Genomic DNA, 15779 nt, shown 5'->3' with positions numbered 1-15779 from the left:
AAATCCCCTCCGAGCCCGCAGGACAGACACAGGAGAGCGAGCCTGCGCTCCCCACTGCCCGGCCCTGCCACGGGGCCAGGCGCTGCCGCTGCCGGTCGCTCAGAGGCCGCACAGCTCGTCTCCAGGCCCCCAGCCGGCCGCCCTGGCCGGTCACTCACCATCTGCCCCACGCAGACGCTGGCCGCCTCCATCATGGCCCCGTCGGCGATGGAGCGGGCCGAGTCCTTCTCGATGTGCGGGTTCCCCGAGAGCAGCTCCTCCACCACCTGCCGGCGGGCAGAGACGTGACCCAGGGCCTCCGTCCCCGCAGGGCGGGAGGTGCCAGGAGCCCTGGCCGGGCGGGCGAGGAGCATACTTTACATTTCGATATTCCTCCAGGGTGATGCGGCCGTCGCTGTCCGAGTCATACATGTGGAACAGAACTGGGGCGGCAGGGGAAGGCTCAGTCAGGGAGGTGGAGGGCGCCGGGCCCTGCCCCCTAACCCTCCCAGCTCCTAACCTACCTCACACTGAGCAAAAGACCCTAACAGTGAAACCTGAATGCCAGAGCCATAGGGGTCAAGGGCAAAGGCCAGGGGGCAGACTGGCCGCTGCCTAGTGGGTGACCTTGGGCAGGTGACCCAACCTCTCTGAGCCTCAGTTTCCTCACCTATAACATGGGAATAGCGAACATCTCCCTCATGGCGCTGCCAGGCTCAGTGAGTGACAGCGGGCGGGTTAGGGCCCAGGATGCCTGGCACACGGAGCGTGGATGATGTGGCAGCCTCGTTGGCATGGAGACAAAGCAGTGTTATTTCACGGTTTTGTCCCTGGCTGATGGGAGCTCCCCACTGCGGGCATGAGGGGCGTTAGCGCCTCCTCCTGGTGACATCCACATGTTCCTTTGCTGCCATCACTGGCGCCCACAGCAACAGAGGCACCTCCCGCCCTCGGGGCTCAGCCCCAGGGAGCCCCAAGCTCAGGAGCCCCCTTTGCTGGCATCTGTCCAGCGCTGGCCAGAGGCCCTGGTCCAACACCCTCTCCCCTCATCCTCACACTCCCCCCCATGAGGCTCAGAGGGGCTGTGGAAGCTCATGGAAGTTAAGGTGCATGCCCTCGGCCCCCGTTAGGGAGGGGGAGCCAGGGCTTTGGACCCAGGTCCATCGATTCCACGGCCCGGTCATCCCATCAGCCTCCGAGCCAGCCTGGGTGCACAGATCCCCACGTGCAGGCCAAGGTCACAGGGCCGCCCAGTGGGAGGGCCTGCGGGAACCAGGTCCGTCTGAACCCAGGGCCTTGCTCTTGCTCGTCACCTACAACCCCTTCTAGGCCCGGGACCTCCCCTGCTGAGGGTGCTCACGGGGAGCCGCCCCAGGGCCATTTCGGAGGCGGGAGAGCCACCCTTTGTGGTGGGGTCGTTGGGACCCACCTCCCCATGCCCGTCACCCCCGCCCCCGCCCACGGAGGGTGCGCACATCGCAGCTTCTCCTTCCGGCACAGCTGCACCTGCTCCTCGTCCATGGTGATGTCGATGGGCTGGAAGTAGGCCATGATGGTTAGGAAGTCCTCAAAGTTGATCTCGTCGGCCAGGCCGCTGGGCCCCTTGCGCAGGTTCCTGCGGGAGCGGCGAGGCGTGTTGGAAATGAGTTAAAAACCCCGCAGCGCGGAGAACTCGGCCCTCTGGGACACATACTCCGCCCTCCATGGCCTCCGAGCTTGGGTTCCATTTCCCAACAGCCTGCTCTGGGCCCGGGGCCTGGGAGGTGCCACGCAGCCCCCCCCTTACCCCACCATGAGGTCTCTGAGAGCTCACACCCGGGGCCTGGGAGGTGCCACACAGCCCCCCCTCCCACCCCCATGAGGTCTCTGAGAGCTCACACCCGGGGCCTGGGAGGTGCCACGCAGCCCCCCCTCCCACCCCCATGAGGTCTCTGAGAGCTCACACCCGGGGCCTGGGAGGCGCCACGCAGCCCCCCCCTCCCACCCCCATGAGGTCTCTGAGAGCTCGCGCCCGGGGCCTGGGCCGCAGGGCCGCCTGGCTGTGCTGCGGGCACAGAGCTGGGACTCGCACCTGGGGAAACTGAGGCTCCGAGCAGAGCAGCAGCTCACCGGGCCCATCGGACACGTGCCTGTGCACCGGGGCCGCCTGTGTTTGCGCAGCTCAGGGACCGGGAGGGTCTTCATGTTTCGAAATGGTTGGAAGAATGTTGGGGGAAACCCAAAAGGATGGCACTTCACGACAAGTGAAAATCACATGAGATTCCACTGTCAGTGTCGGCAAGTGAAGCGGTATTGGCTCCCGGCCACGGCCACTCCCCGCCTGTGGCTGTGGCTGCGTTCCGGCGACCAGGGCTGGGAGCCTCTGGGACAGAGACCCCGGGCCCCGGGCCTGACACGTCTGTTCTCTGGCAGCGTCCCGGCACCTGTCACCACCAGGGCAGAGGTCACACGGCGCCGGGTGTTAGTAATCAGGGCAGTGTGCCGCCGTCCCTGTCCGGGTGCCTTCCTGAGGGCAAGAAAGGGCGTGTGCCGGGCGGGGCTCGGAGCGCACGGCAGGCGCGGTCACGGACACCCAGGCGGCCCGGCGACACGGCTCTGGGGAGGGCCTCCGCCACGGCCAGCCCTCACAGGACCGGCCGGGCGGCTCCCGCAGGAGGTGCCATCAGGACGGCAGGCGGGGTCCCGCCCGTACTGTGTGTCCTGGCCGGGGCACTTTCCAGCTGGCCCGGGACAACGAGCCGTCGAGGGCAGGGCTTCAGATTTACTGGGGTCCCCTCGGGTCGTGACTGTCCTGGGTTTAAAAGAAAATATGTGGTCTCTCTTTTTGGGACCCATCTACTCTCGTTCAGCCACTGACTGACCCTGACCTGGGACCACCCTCCACAGTCTGCCTATCTCCCTCGTCCCAGCTCTCCATCCCGGGAGACTTCCCAGAAAGAGGCGGATCCCAAGTCTGGAGCAGGGAAGGCGGGCTGCGGAAATGCAAATCTGAGGTGCAGGGAGCCCGGCCTCCCCTAAAATCTTCTATCTGATAGCGTCCCACTGCCCTCCCGTCGGTCCTGGGGACCTCGGAGCTCCCGCTGCCGGGGCACAGGCCCAGCCCAGGGCAGAGAACAGCCAGGCACCGGCTCCTCGGCGCGGCTCCCTGTGGCTGGCTCAGGCGTCCTTCCCCAGTGGCTCCGGCTGCAGCCCCGGGAAAGGCAGGCCTATGTCCTTCTCAGGGGAGGTCAGGAACCAGGCTGCCTCGCCATCTGGTTTTTGTTCGGACGAGAGAGGGACCCCCTGGCGCCCTTCGCAGGATTAACCGGGACCTACCTCCCATGAGCACCCCTCGCGCTCGTCAGGGGAGCGGGTCCCTTCCCTCCTAGTGTCCCTGCGAGGCCCACATGAGACAACATCATGGTCTCCAAAGGCAACGAGCATGCAAAGGCCAAGGAAACACAGACTCGGCTCCTGGAGCCAGCCATACCTGCTCTCCACCCCCATGTCCTAAACGGGGCGCCCAGAGCCAGGGCCGGTGGATGGAGGAACAGGGGTCCCCACCCAAACCTGCAACCCAGCACGGGAACAGGGCAGCTTTCGTTCTTTTTGCAAAGGTGCCGATTTGGAGCGGTATTTCTGCTTCCCTGCACTTTCTGCTGATTCTGTGAGGAGCCCCTGGAGGTCCGGACAGACCCTGCCCTCGGCTCACTGCCCTGGTCCCTGAGGGTCTTGGGAAGCACGGCTGGTGTTTCTGGAAAAGAAAGTCCCCCTGAGGTGCTCCCTCGCCTCCTTGTCAGACCTGGTTCGTGCTCCACATCCCACCTTCAAACCCATCAGCGCTCCCCACTCGCTGCTCCAAGCTGCAGTGAGGACGCCTCTCGCTGGTATAGGGGCTGCACAAGGCTGCGCTGCCCTCCCACCCCGCTCACCACGCTCAGCCTCTGCACGCCAGCCAGGCGCCCTCTGCCCTCCTGCCAACTGCCCTGCCTGCCGCTGGGCCTCTGCACGCGCAGCTCTCCGGCGGCATCTTTTCTCCGCTTCGCCTGCTGAACTCCTGGTGGCTCTCTCCTCAGGCCTTGCCCATGAGCCCTGGAGGGAGGCCTCCACGTCTTCGGGGGCAGCCTGAGGACTCCCTACGCCCCACCATGAGCAGGCGAGGCTCAGAGAGGCTCAGCATCCTGCTCGGGCCTCGCAGCCCCAGTACAACCAGAGCTGAGCCGGTCAGGCTCACGCTACTTGAAACGGGCCAGGGAAGTCCTTATGGCCCGATCCCTTCCTTCCTCTTTCTGCTGGTTCTTCCTGTGTCAGCCAGCTCTGCAGACAGAGGGGGTCGGGCCTGGGAGGGCGTACCCACCCTCGCCGCCCAACGGAGCCTCACACTCCAGGAGCCGCCATCCGGTCATGTGAGTCCTTCAGCTCCAAAACACGGCACTGGGTGGAGGAGCTCTGGCCGGAGCCTCAGCTCTGGGACTCGGGCAGCCAAGGGCACCGTCTCCCTGAACCTCAGTTTTGCTGTCTGTAGTCCAGGGCAACAAGCAGGATAGCCCTTAGTGCTTTAGCGCATCATCTCTGCACCCTCACAGCGACCCTGCAAGGCAGAGGCTGTTATTACCTCCATTTAACAGATGAAAAAACTGAGGCAGCCTCCCAGGTGGCCCCCAGTGATCCCACGCCGCTGCTCAGTCCCTTTTCCAAGTGTGGGGTGACCTGTCCCTTGAGAGATTGGGTTACCAAAACTGGTGGCTTCTATCTGGGGTGCCCAGTCAGTCCCCCTCCTTGTCATTGGGACATCTCAGCCGGGGGAGCCAGCAGCTGCCACGTGCACGTAGCCCTATGGAGAGGTCCTGAGATGCCGCCTGCCAACAAGGTGCTAGGGAGCTAGGGAGCACAGCCTCCCCCAGTCGAGCCTTCAGATGACTGTAGCCCCAGCTGACCCTGAGCCCGAGGACTCAGCTTGTTTGCACCCAGATGCCTGATCCACACAAACGGTGAGAGAATAAATACTCATTGTTTCAAATTGCTAAGTGTTGGGGTAATTTGTTACGCAGCCATAGCTGACTAATACAGAGGCCTAGAAGGACTGAGTGAGCCACCCAAGTCACCCAGCTACGACCCCAGAACCGTGTGACCCAAACCTGTGCTCACAGCTCCTACCCCAAACAGCTCCCTCCTCCTCCCTGCACCAGCTCCAGGGCTGTTCTGAGCACACGAGGGCTGCGAGACGTTAGTTACAAGGGCGAAATGCTCCCCCGAGGACAGTCCCCTGCCACGGGAAAAGGCCCACCGGTTATCGAAGAAGGCACGGACGATTTTGGATCGGATCGGGTTGAGCTCCAGGTCAGGGACGTTGTTGAAGTGCTCCTTGCTGGTTCCGGAAGGACGAGCACCAGGGAAGGAGAGAGAAAAGAAAGCAGGTGTCATATAACACTTCACCATGTACCAGGCTGTATTCTTTTTTAATCCTCTACTGCTGAGAGAGAGAGAGAGAAACATCGATGTGAGAGAGAAACATCCATTGGTTGCTTCCAGTATGTGCCCCAACTGGGGATCGAACCCGAAATGCGTTTGGTGTACAGGACGAGGCTCCAACCGACTGAGCCACTGGGCCGGGGCCAGGCTGTCCCTCTCATCCTGAGTGGGGCCCACAAGAGCAGGTCAGCAGGACTGAGTGTGCTGCCCTGACCCAACCCTGGACTGGCAGGCACAGGCGGGTCTGGAGGCTCAGGGAGGCTTTGGGGAACCCCGGGGAACGGGCAGGCACGCCCGGGCAGGAGGAGGAAACCTCCACCTCAAACAAGCAAGGCCAGGGATCCCACATCCCAGAGGGCCCGGCATCCCACCCAGGACGGCCTAGGAGGCCGTGCCGGGAGGGCGGGGGGCGGGAGTGCCACGTATGCAGAGACTTGAACACGGTTTCAGGTGAAAGTTTCCCTAAACACACGGCCGGCCCCTCTGTGCAGAGAGAACGCCCCAGACCTGGACAGCCTCTGCTCGCTGCCCCGGTGCCAGTTCCCTCCCCTGCCTGGCGCTCCCAGCTGGGCCCACAGAGCCAAACCCAGGCCCCAGGGCAGAGCTCAGCCCCTAAGAGCCCAGTCCCACCAGAGCGGCTGTAGCCAGTCCCGAAGGGCGGAGCCTACTCCAAAGGGAGGAGCCTACCCCAGGGGCCCAGCCGCGCCCCTAAGCATCACCCCCCCCCTCTAGCAGGCCCCGGGAGCCAGCCTCAGCGTGTCCCAGTGGCTTCCACAGGCACCGCCCCCTGGAGAGTCAGCAGCCCTTTCAACCTCGGGCTCCCAGGCCGAGTGTGCTCACTTAGGGTCCTCTCCTCTAAGGCAGTCTTGTGGGGACCGGGGCTTCCCCATGGCCGGGTCCATTTGATTTTAATGGACTTAGCCCGGGATGGCCCAGCCACGGCCTAAGAGCTGGATCTAGTCCCAAAGGGCTGACACTGGTTCTGAAGACCCGAACCTGGCCCCTGAGACCCCAACCCAGTCACAAATAGCTAACGATGAAGAGCCCAAAATGTGGAAGCCGCAGGTTCTGTGGGGCTGGGAGAGACCGAGCCCCCATGCGTGTGCACACGGCCAGAAGGGGCCCTGGGGCTGACCCGAGAGGGAGGACAGGCAGCAACGTCCTGGGAGGGAAGGTGAGGAGAAAGGATGGAGGGAGGACCAACCCCGCAGGGCCAGGCCACCCCGCAGGGCCAGGCCACCCCACCCCGCAGGGCCAGGCCACCCCACCCCGCAGGGCCAGACCACCCCACCCCGCAGGGCCAGACCACCTCACCCCACAGGGCCAGGCCACCCCGCAGGGCCAGGCCACCCCGCAGGGCCAGCAACTCCCAGAGCCAAACCACATGTCTGGAAAAGCAAGTTACACACAGAGGCCTGCTCTCCCGCCAGCAGAGGTGAAGCAGAGCCGGAATCAGCAGGTGCATGAGGATGTCTGAAGCCCAGCCGCCCCGCTCCTTCCTCAGAGGTCACTGCCGGGCCCACAGGCTGGCAGAATCCCCCCTCCCCCTCCTCACACAGGCACCTTCCTGAAGCTCGGAGCCTCCCTCTCCTCATCTGTGAATTGGGTGCAAAGCTCGCACCTCCCATAGCAAAGGGCATGTGATGTCAAGCTCAGCGGGGGAGGGGGTGGTCCAGGTGAGCCCCAGATTTCTCACCTGAGAAATGGCATCGTGGGAGTCAGCAGGTAACACCACGGGGCTAACGAGACGACGGAACAAGACAAAGGCACGCACGGTGCAAAGCGAACTGCCCGCACTCATGAGCTCTTCGCTTCAAACGACGATGATGACGATGACAGCAGCTAACCTCCCGTGTCCTCCCTAAGTGCCATCATTACCCTACAAGGCAGGGACTCATCTCCGTCTTAAAGGCGGGGAAACCGAGGCCGAGAGGTGAAGGAACTCCCTACCCCTGCTAAGGATGACACCGAGGCCGTGGGCCGCACAGCCCTGGCCGGGGCAGGCCCTCTGAGAGCCGGGGGGGTGGGGGGGGTGTGTCTGGCTCTCAGGGACACTCCCAATTATTTGCCAGCCTCTCTTTTCAACAAGTTGGACGCAGGCCTTGTGCCCAGAACTGGGAAAGGCCAACCACAGTCCACGCCCCATGAATGCTGGTTTTGGCCTTCCTCCCCTTCCTCCCCGCCGGCCCCCAGGTGCCCCCTGGGCTGGTTGGACCGGCTGGGCCGACGGTGTCTGAGCCGTGGGAACAGGCCTGCCTCACCCGGGACAGGACACTGCTCTGGGGCCAGAGCTGAGGCACGGCGGCCGGGGCCCCTCGAAGCTGCCCCGTGACCAGCAGGGGGTGTTGGCCCACGAGGCCCCCAGGGGCCCACGGCCTCCCGCCCCTCCAGGAGGGCTTCACGGCGTCCGGCTGTGCCAAGTGCCGCCCCATTTCACAGGCACGAAGTGAGGCCCAGAAAGGTGCAGTGAGGGAGCCCCGGCCACACAGAAAGGCTGCGCATCGGCTCCCACGCCCCGTGCACTTCCTCTCTCGCTACTCCTCCCGCCTGAGCGCTCTTACTTTAAAGGAAAGAAGAGCAGAGACTTTATGGGGCACCTGCTCCCTCACAGCCCGAGAGGCCGCAGCCAGGACCCAGAAAGAGGGCAGGTGTCGGCCCCCAGGGAAGGACAAGACGGAACGCACCACGGAGGCCGGCCGGGATCTCGTGCAGCCCGTGGTGCGGGCTGGTTTCCGGCGGCTCAGCTCAGCGGCCAAGTTCCCGGCGGCTTCTGGCTCTCGGCTACCCCAGCCACCCAGCTTCCCGAGCCCCGAGCTGAGGGCGCAGGGGGCCCAGATCCTCGGTCTGGACCTCCAGCCTCCCCATCGGATCCCCGCGCCCAGGGCCCAGCACTGAGGAGGGCCTTTCCTCCCGCCTCCCCGACCCCTCCCCGCTCTCACCGGTCAGCGTCTGCCGCCCACGCGGGGCCACTAGATGTTGAGCAGGGAGGGTGCTGGGCCCCGGGCCGTGAGGGAGGGACCGCACCTCCTTCAGCAAGTGTCCTCCCGGGCAGTGGCCAGCCCCTCCCAGCGCGGCCCGGCCAGCAGCGGCGGCACCGCCTGGGCCCCGGAGAAGGCCGAGCCCGGCCGGCCCAGACCGCTCCTCACCTGCCTGTTAGCCCATCTCAGGGCGGGGGTGGGGGGGGTGTGCACCCCGATGGCCCAGTGCTGGGGACTCCCCAGCGGCACGGGCGCCCCCAGCCACATGCCTGTGCACAGACGCGCTGGCAGGAAAAGGCCACGCTCCTTCGACGCCGCCTCCCCTCCCGCCACTGCTGCTGCCCGCACCCGCCATCCCTCTGGCACCGCGTTCTGACCGGGGGAGCGGCGCCGGCTCCAGCGCTGGCCTCGCAGGGACGGACCGGCAGCCCTCCCGAGGGTCGTGGGGAAACGCGAGGCGGAAAGCGTGTCTCCGGTGTGACGGGCGCTTGGCCGCACCCTGAGCGGGGCCGACCGAGCCCGCAGGAGCCGGAAGTCCGCGGGTGGCCTTGGCGAGGGGGACACAGGAGCAGAGACCGGAGAAGGCCGTCACCCCGGGGACAGCGGGCACGTCTGAGGGCATCTCTCTGTCGTGGTGGGAGAGGCGTGGCTGTGGGCGCCGAGGGGGTGGAGGCCAGGGCGCTGCTCAGCACCCTACAATGGGCATGACGCCCCCAGCAAGGGTGCTCTGGCCCCAGGTGCCCGGGAGAGCATTCCAGAAGGTGGACGTGGGTGCTGGACCCGAGGCGGACCAGGGCCGCCCACGTGGCTGGAGCAGGAGGAGGCGGGGGGGGGGGGGGGCCCATCGCACAGGGACCTGCGGCTGCAGCGGCCTCGGGGCTCCGGCTTCATTTTTCCCGGCGGGATGGACCGTTCGGGGCAGAGCAGCGCCATTCTAATAGGATCCCCGCACATCCTGTGTCTGTGGGGGGCCGTCGGGCAGAAGCCGGGGGTCCAGGGAGGAGGCCGTCACCCCGGCGGGCGGTGGAGGGGAGGAGCGGCTTGCGGGGAGCACATCTGTGTGAGACGGGGACGGGGTGGACGGCCGCGGCGACGTGGCCTGTGTCAGGCGTCCTCGCGCCGGGCGGGCGTGGCATCCCCTCGGGTGTTCCAGCCACGAAGGAGCCCTCGCTGCCAGTCCTCCCGATGCTCAGCCCCTGCCTGCCCGGCCCAGCGTCCCCCTCAGGAGCCGGAGCTCAGCCCTCTCCCTCCCCCGGACAGGGCCTCCGCCCACAGCCCTCCTCACGGCCCCTCCTCCCCACGCGGCTCCCAGCCCCGCACCCGCACCCTCCGGCTCCTTCAGCACCGCCTGTCCAAGGCCCTTCTCCCTCGGGTCCCTGTCCTTCCTCTACCACCACCAGGTTAAAGGCAAAGTGACTCGGTTAACAAGTGACTCACGGCGGACGGGAGCGCCTCACAGCTCTGCTGGGAACTTAACCTCTGGGCCTCAGTTTCCTAATCTGCAAAACGGGGTGATGATGTGGACTCCAGAGGGTTCCCGTGCCCGGCACACGTCAGCACTCAGCTGGAGGCGGCCGGGGCTCCCATGTGTGGGGCTCACCCCGAGTGAACCTCTGACTCAGTAAGGCGGCGGGAACGCCCACCCGCTGGGGAGGGGTGCCGTGGGTGCCTGGTGTGGGCCGAGGGGGCACCGCCTGCACCGGGGCCTGCAGCAGTGCACCCCCTCCTTCCCCGGGCGCCTTTATCGCAGGAGCCACCCCTCGGGGCCTCAGGAGCCTGTCGCGGCCTATCTAATCGCCGCCGCTCCGCCCGGCTGGAGCGGCCACGGGCTATTTCTGGAAGTCGGGGAGCCTGCCAGGCGCTCTCAGGAGTGGAAAGTCGCTGTTTAAGGCCGTCGCCCGGTGAGGGGCCCAAGGAAAGAAAGTGCACGCGGCCATGACTGCATTCTTGTAGAGGGTCACTGGGGGGTCACTGGGGGGGGGTCACTGTGGGGGTCACTGTGGGGAGTCACTGTGGAGGTCACTGTGGGGGTCACTGTGGGGGGTCACTGTGGGGGAGTCACTGTGGGGGGTCACTGTGGGGGAGTCACTGTGGGGGGTCACTGTGGGGGGTCACTGTGGGGGGGTCACTGTGGGGGAGTCACTGTGGGGGGTCACTGTGGGGGGTCACTGTGGGGGGTCACTGTGGGGGAGTCACTGTGGGGGGTCACTGTGGGGGGTCACTGTGGGGGGTCACTGTGGGGGTCACTGTGGGGGGTCACTGTGGGGGGTCACTGTGGGGGAGTCACTGTGGGGGGTCACTGTGGGGGGTCACTGTGGGGGGTCACTGTGGGGGAGTCACTGTGGGGGGTCACTGTGGGGGGTCACTGTGGGGGGGTCACTGTGGGGGTCACTGTGGGGGGTCACTGTGGGGGAGTCACTGTGGGGGGTCACTGTGGGGGGTCACTGTGGGGGGTCACTGTGGGGGAGTCACTGTGGGGGGTCACTGTGGGGGGTCACTGTGGGGGGTCACTGTGGGGGTCACTGTGGGGGGTCACTGTGGGGGAGTCACTGTGGGGGGTCACTGTGGGGGTCACTGTGGGGGGTCACTGTGGGGGAGTCACTGTGGGGGGTCACTGTGGGGGGTCACTGTGGGGGTCACTGTGGGGGGTCACTGTGGGGGGTCACTGGGGGTCACTGTGGGGTCACTGTGGGGGTCACTGTGGGGGGTCACTGTGGGGGTCATTGTGGGGGTCACTGGGGGGTCACTGTGGGGGGGTCACTGTGGGGGGGTCACTGTGGGGGGGTCACTGTGGGGGGTCACTGTGGGGGGTCACTGTGGGGGTCACTGTGGGGGGGTCACTGTGGGGGGGTCACTGTGGGGGGTCACTGTGGGGGGGTCACTGTGGGGGAGTCACTGTGGGGGGTCACTGTGGGGGTCATTGTGGGGGTCACTGGGGGGGTCACTGTGGGGGGGTCACTGTGGGGGGTCACTGTGGGGGTCATTGTGGGGGTCACTGTGGAAGGTCACTGGGGGGTCACTGGGAGGGTCACTGGGGTGTCACTGTGAGGGGGTCATGGGGGGTCACTGTGGAAGGTCACTGGGGGGTCACTGTGGAAGGTCACTGGAAGGTCACTGGGGGGTCACTGGGAGGGTCACTGGGGTGTCACTGTGAGGGGGTCATGGGGGGTCACTGAGAGGGGGTCATGGGGGGTCACTGTGGGGTCACTGTGGGGGTCACTGTGGGGGGTCACTGTGGGGGGGTCATTGTGGGGGTCACTGTGGAAGGTCACTGTGGAAGGTCACTGGGGGGTCACTGGGGGGTCACTGGGGGGTCACTGGGGGGGTCACTGTGGGGGGGTCACTGTGGGGGGTCCCCCTCACAGCAGAAGAGCTTGTGAGGCAGGAGAGGCTCGGCACAGCGGGTGTCAGACGACCTTTCCTATTGGAGCATCCACCAGGAGGCTCAGAGCTCAGCATTTAGATTTGGGGGTCCTGAATATAATTTGGGGACCCTCTTAAGGAAAAGAATGCAATATGATGATCTTTTTAAAAATTAGGTGCTAGGCTGTGGAAGGAACCGGAGGGGGCCCTGACATCCTAGCTTTAAAGGCCTCGGGGTAACCCCTGCCCCCCCCCGCCCCCCCCATGTCCGTACGTGACGTCTAGAAACTTATCCCACCAAACGGGTAGGAAACTAGTGGGTTAACATTAAAACCAATTTTGGCAGTTTTACTTGTTTGACTTTTTAAAGCTATATTCAAGTTATTAAAGTCACAAATTGCAAACCCCAATTCTCCATTAAACTTTTAAAAACGCAGCTTGCAAATCTTACCTGTCTGTGCACAAAGCCTGCGGGTTTGAACGGCCACCTTTAAGAGACCTGTGCACTCGAGGTATTTCAGCATCCCCTGTGGGAGGCTTCCCACACCTCACAGACTGGGTGCTGGGGCCACGCTCGGGGATCCCCAGTCAACGCCTTTCTCATGGTCCGGAATGTCCCCACAACCTGGCCAGCCTCCACCAACAGTTTTCCAAACACTAAAGAGACGAACCCCTGCCCTGCCCCCAAACCCAGCACAACCCGGGCCCCTGACAGCCCTTGGATGCCGCAGGGACCAGAGAGGTTGAGGCCTGGCCTGAGGTCACACAGGAGACCCTTGGCAGAGTGGGAACCGCGCTGGAGACCAGACCGCAGCCCACGCTCGCTTCTCATTCCTCCTGCCTGGGAAGACGACGGGGAAGCCCAGACACCGAAAAGCTGCCCGTCTCCCCTCTCCGAGCCCCAGAGGGGGGGGGGAGGGGGGATCAGGAACAGGCAAAGCGGTTCCAGAGCCGGGAGGAGGCCCTTCCTGCAGCCTTTGCACCGGACGCTGTGGCCAGCCCACCTGCTTCCTGCAGGAGAGGCAACGACTCCCCTCCGGCACAGGCTGAGGCGCGGGGCAGGGGCCGCGTGAGCTGCAGGCCCGGACACGGAGGCTGGTCCGAGGCAGACAGGAGGCCGCTTCCTTACGCAAGAGCTCAGCACTGGGTGCAAATCCGCTCCTCCACCTCAGGCGCTGCCTGAGCCAGGCCAGAGCACGGCCCCCTCAGCCGTCTGTGAAGTGGGGGGGGGGGGGGGGGGTCTTCCCACCACGACTTCACGTGTGTGTGGGGAGCGGGGACAGGACTGGACAGGCTCTCGCTGGCAGCGCAGGGACAGGCTCACGTAACATCTGGGAGCAGGTCCCGTGTCAGGGCCCCGGGGAAGTCCTGTGCTGGGCGACCCTCTGAGGGAAACACTACCACCTGCCGCCTCGGCCCCTCACGGACCTCGTTCCAGGGACTCACCCACCACCCGAGACTGAGCTCACCCCGGAGGCACCCCACAAGCACCCGTCCTCATAAAAACGTGACCTGCCGGCTTCCGAAAGGGGAGCTGGCTGCCACCTGCCACCTTCCATTTTAAACAGATGTGTCTGGTGATTCAGAGAGAGGAAGGGAGAGGGAGAGGGAGAGAGAAACATCAACGATGCAAGAGAATCCGCAGTCAGAATCGAACCGAGACCTCCCGGGTCACAGGTTGATGCTGAACCGCTGAGCACACTGGCCAGGCCGGCACCCGCCGTCCTCACCAAGGGCAGCACTCACAGCCAGGGGAGAGTCTGAACCCACCCCGGCTGCACCCGCAGTGGGCGGGCCCCTGGCATTGCACACGGCCTCCACGTGTGCCCGGCGCCGGAGACGGGGAGCACGCGCCATCTGAGGAAGCAGGGTGAGGGGGGGCGGCTGGCTAGCCCTTCCGCCCGCCCCTGATCATCCTCAAGGGAGAAGTTCCTGGTCCCAGAAGAAGCGGTGGCTCCTTCTCTCCTCGTGGAGAGCATCTTGCCCTGAAGGCGCCCGGAGCATGAAAACGGCTCCAGGAGATGGGCACCCCAGGGGCACGCAGGGAGAGACCCGGAGAAACTCCCCAGCTGCCCGGACCTGCAGCGCCCACCCCAGCTGCCCGTCTCACCGAATGGTGGGCTGGTCTCCGCTCAGCTGCTTAAACCTCCGGCGGAGCTGCTCGATCTGGTCCGATGAGACTGCGAAGTGAGAGAAGGAAAGAAGATGAGACAGAAAGACAGAGAGGCTGCTGACCTAGAGCCACCAGAGGGAGGCTGGAGCCACTGCTCTGCCCGCCCCCCCCCCCCCCCTGCCCCTCTTCCATTCATTCTCATGCCACCTCTCCACCGCCCGCCCCCCCACCCTCCTCTTCCATTCATTCTCATGCCACCTCTCCACCGCCCCCCGCCCTCCTCTTCCATTCATTCTCATGCCACCTCTCCACCACCCCCCCTGCCCTCCTCTTCCATTCATTCTCATGCCACCTCTCCACCGCCCTCCTCTTCCATTCATTCTCATGCCACCTCTCCACCGCCCCCCCGCCCTCCTCTTCCATTCATTCTCATGCCACCTCTCCACCGCCCTCCTCTTCCATTCATTCTCATGCCACCTCTCCACCGCCCCCCGCCCTCCTCTTCCATTCATTCTCATGCCACCTCTCCACCGCCCCCCCCTCCTCTTCCATTCATTCTCATGCCACCTCTCCACCGCCCTCCTCTTCCATTCATTCTCATGCCACCTCTCCACCGCCCCCCCTGCCCTCCTCTTCCATTCATTCTCATGCCACCTCTCCACCACCCCCCCTGCCCTCCTCTTCCATTCATTCTCATGCCACCTCTCCACCGCCCTCCTCTTCCATTCATTCTCATGCCACCTCTCCACCGCCCCCCCGCCCTCCTCTTCCATTCATTCTCATGCCACCTCTCCACCGCCCTCCTCTTCCATTCATTCTCATGCCACCTCTCCACCGCACCCCCCGCCCTCCTCTTCCATTCATTCTCATGCCACCTCTCCACCGCCCCCCAAGCAGATGAGGAAGCCAGGACAGGGCTTCCCATTCTTCCTGGTAACGCAGCTCTGGGGGCCATAGCTCTGACCCCGTAGCAATCATACAGCTGTCACTGGCAGCTGCTGGGACAGGGCAGCTGGCCCAGCTCCCCGCCTTCTCCAGGCCCCTGAGATCAGCCCTTCGGCCGCTCCTGAAGACGGCTCTTTCCTAGCTGAGAAAGGGGCTCTGTGAGCCACATGTGAAGAGAAATACATCAGACAGGCAGACAACTACCATGTAATTTCACTTAGATGCAGACTCTAACAAACACAACACACACACAAAACAGAAACAGACTCACAGAGAACAGACTGAGGGGTGCCAGATAGGAGGGGAGTTGAGGGACTGGGTGAAATATAAATTTCCAGGTATAAGTACAGCACAGGGAATATCCTATATAATAAAAGCCTAATATGCTAAGTGTCCGGTCGTTGAGTCGGCCGTTCAACCAATCAAAGTGCAATATGTTAATGATATGCTAAGACCGCTCAACTGCTCGCTATGACGTGCACTGACCACCAGGGGGCAGACAGTCGACCTGTTGACCAGTTGCTATGACATGCACTGACCACACCAGGGGAGCAGACCCTCCAACCAGTAGGTTAGCTTGCTGCTGGGGTCTGGCTGATCAGGACTGAACCAGACAGGCTGGACACACCCTGGAGCCCTCTCACAGTCCCTCCCTGGCTGGCCAACCTCCCCCGTCCCTCCCCGTCCCTTATCGTGCACTGGTGGGGTCCCTTGGCCTGGCCTGCCCCCTCTTGCAATCTGGGACCCCTCAGGGGATGTCGGAGAGCAGGTTTCAGCCCGATCCCACAGGCCAGGCCGAGGGACCCCACTGGTGCATGAATTCGTGCACCGGGCCTCTAGTAGTCAATGATATTGTAATAACTATGTATGGTGTCAGATGAGTACTAGACTTATTAAAGTGATCCTTCTTTTTTAAAAAATATTTTATTGATTTTTTACAGAGAGGAAGG

At 64.2% G+C, this 15779-nt stretch overlaps 1 protein-coding gene across 1 annotated transcript in view; it reads right to left on the bottom strand.

Moving 5' to 3' along the window:
- TESC (tescalcin) overlaps positions 1 to 15779 on the bottom strand; it is a 48327-nt gene that overhangs the window by 5253 nt on the left and 27295 nt on the right. Inside the window, exons 2-6 of the mRNA XM_008142752.3 lie at positions 13882 to 13951; positions 5246 to 5326; positions 1455 to 1594; positions 361 to 422; positions 159 to 266 (exon numbers count right to left, since the gene is read on the bottom strand). Of these exons, the coding sequence (XP_008140974.1) occupies positions 159 to 266; positions 361 to 422; positions 1455 to 1594; positions 5246 to 5326; positions 13882 to 13951 (461 nt within the window). The remainder of the gene's footprint in view (positions 1 to 158; positions 267 to 360; positions 423 to 1454; positions 1595 to 5245; positions 5327 to 13881; positions 13952 to 15779) is intronic.

Source organism: Eptesicus fuscus, chromosome 23 (genome assembly GCF_027574615.1).
Source record: "Eptesicus fuscus isolate TK198812 chromosome 23, DD_ASM_mEF_20220401, whole genome shotgun sequence".
Taxonomy (NCBI): domain Eukaryota; kingdom Metazoa; phylum Chordata; class Mammalia; order Chiroptera; family Vespertilionidae; genus Eptesicus; species Eptesicus fuscus.
This window is presented reverse-complemented; position numbering and strand designations above follow the sequence as displayed.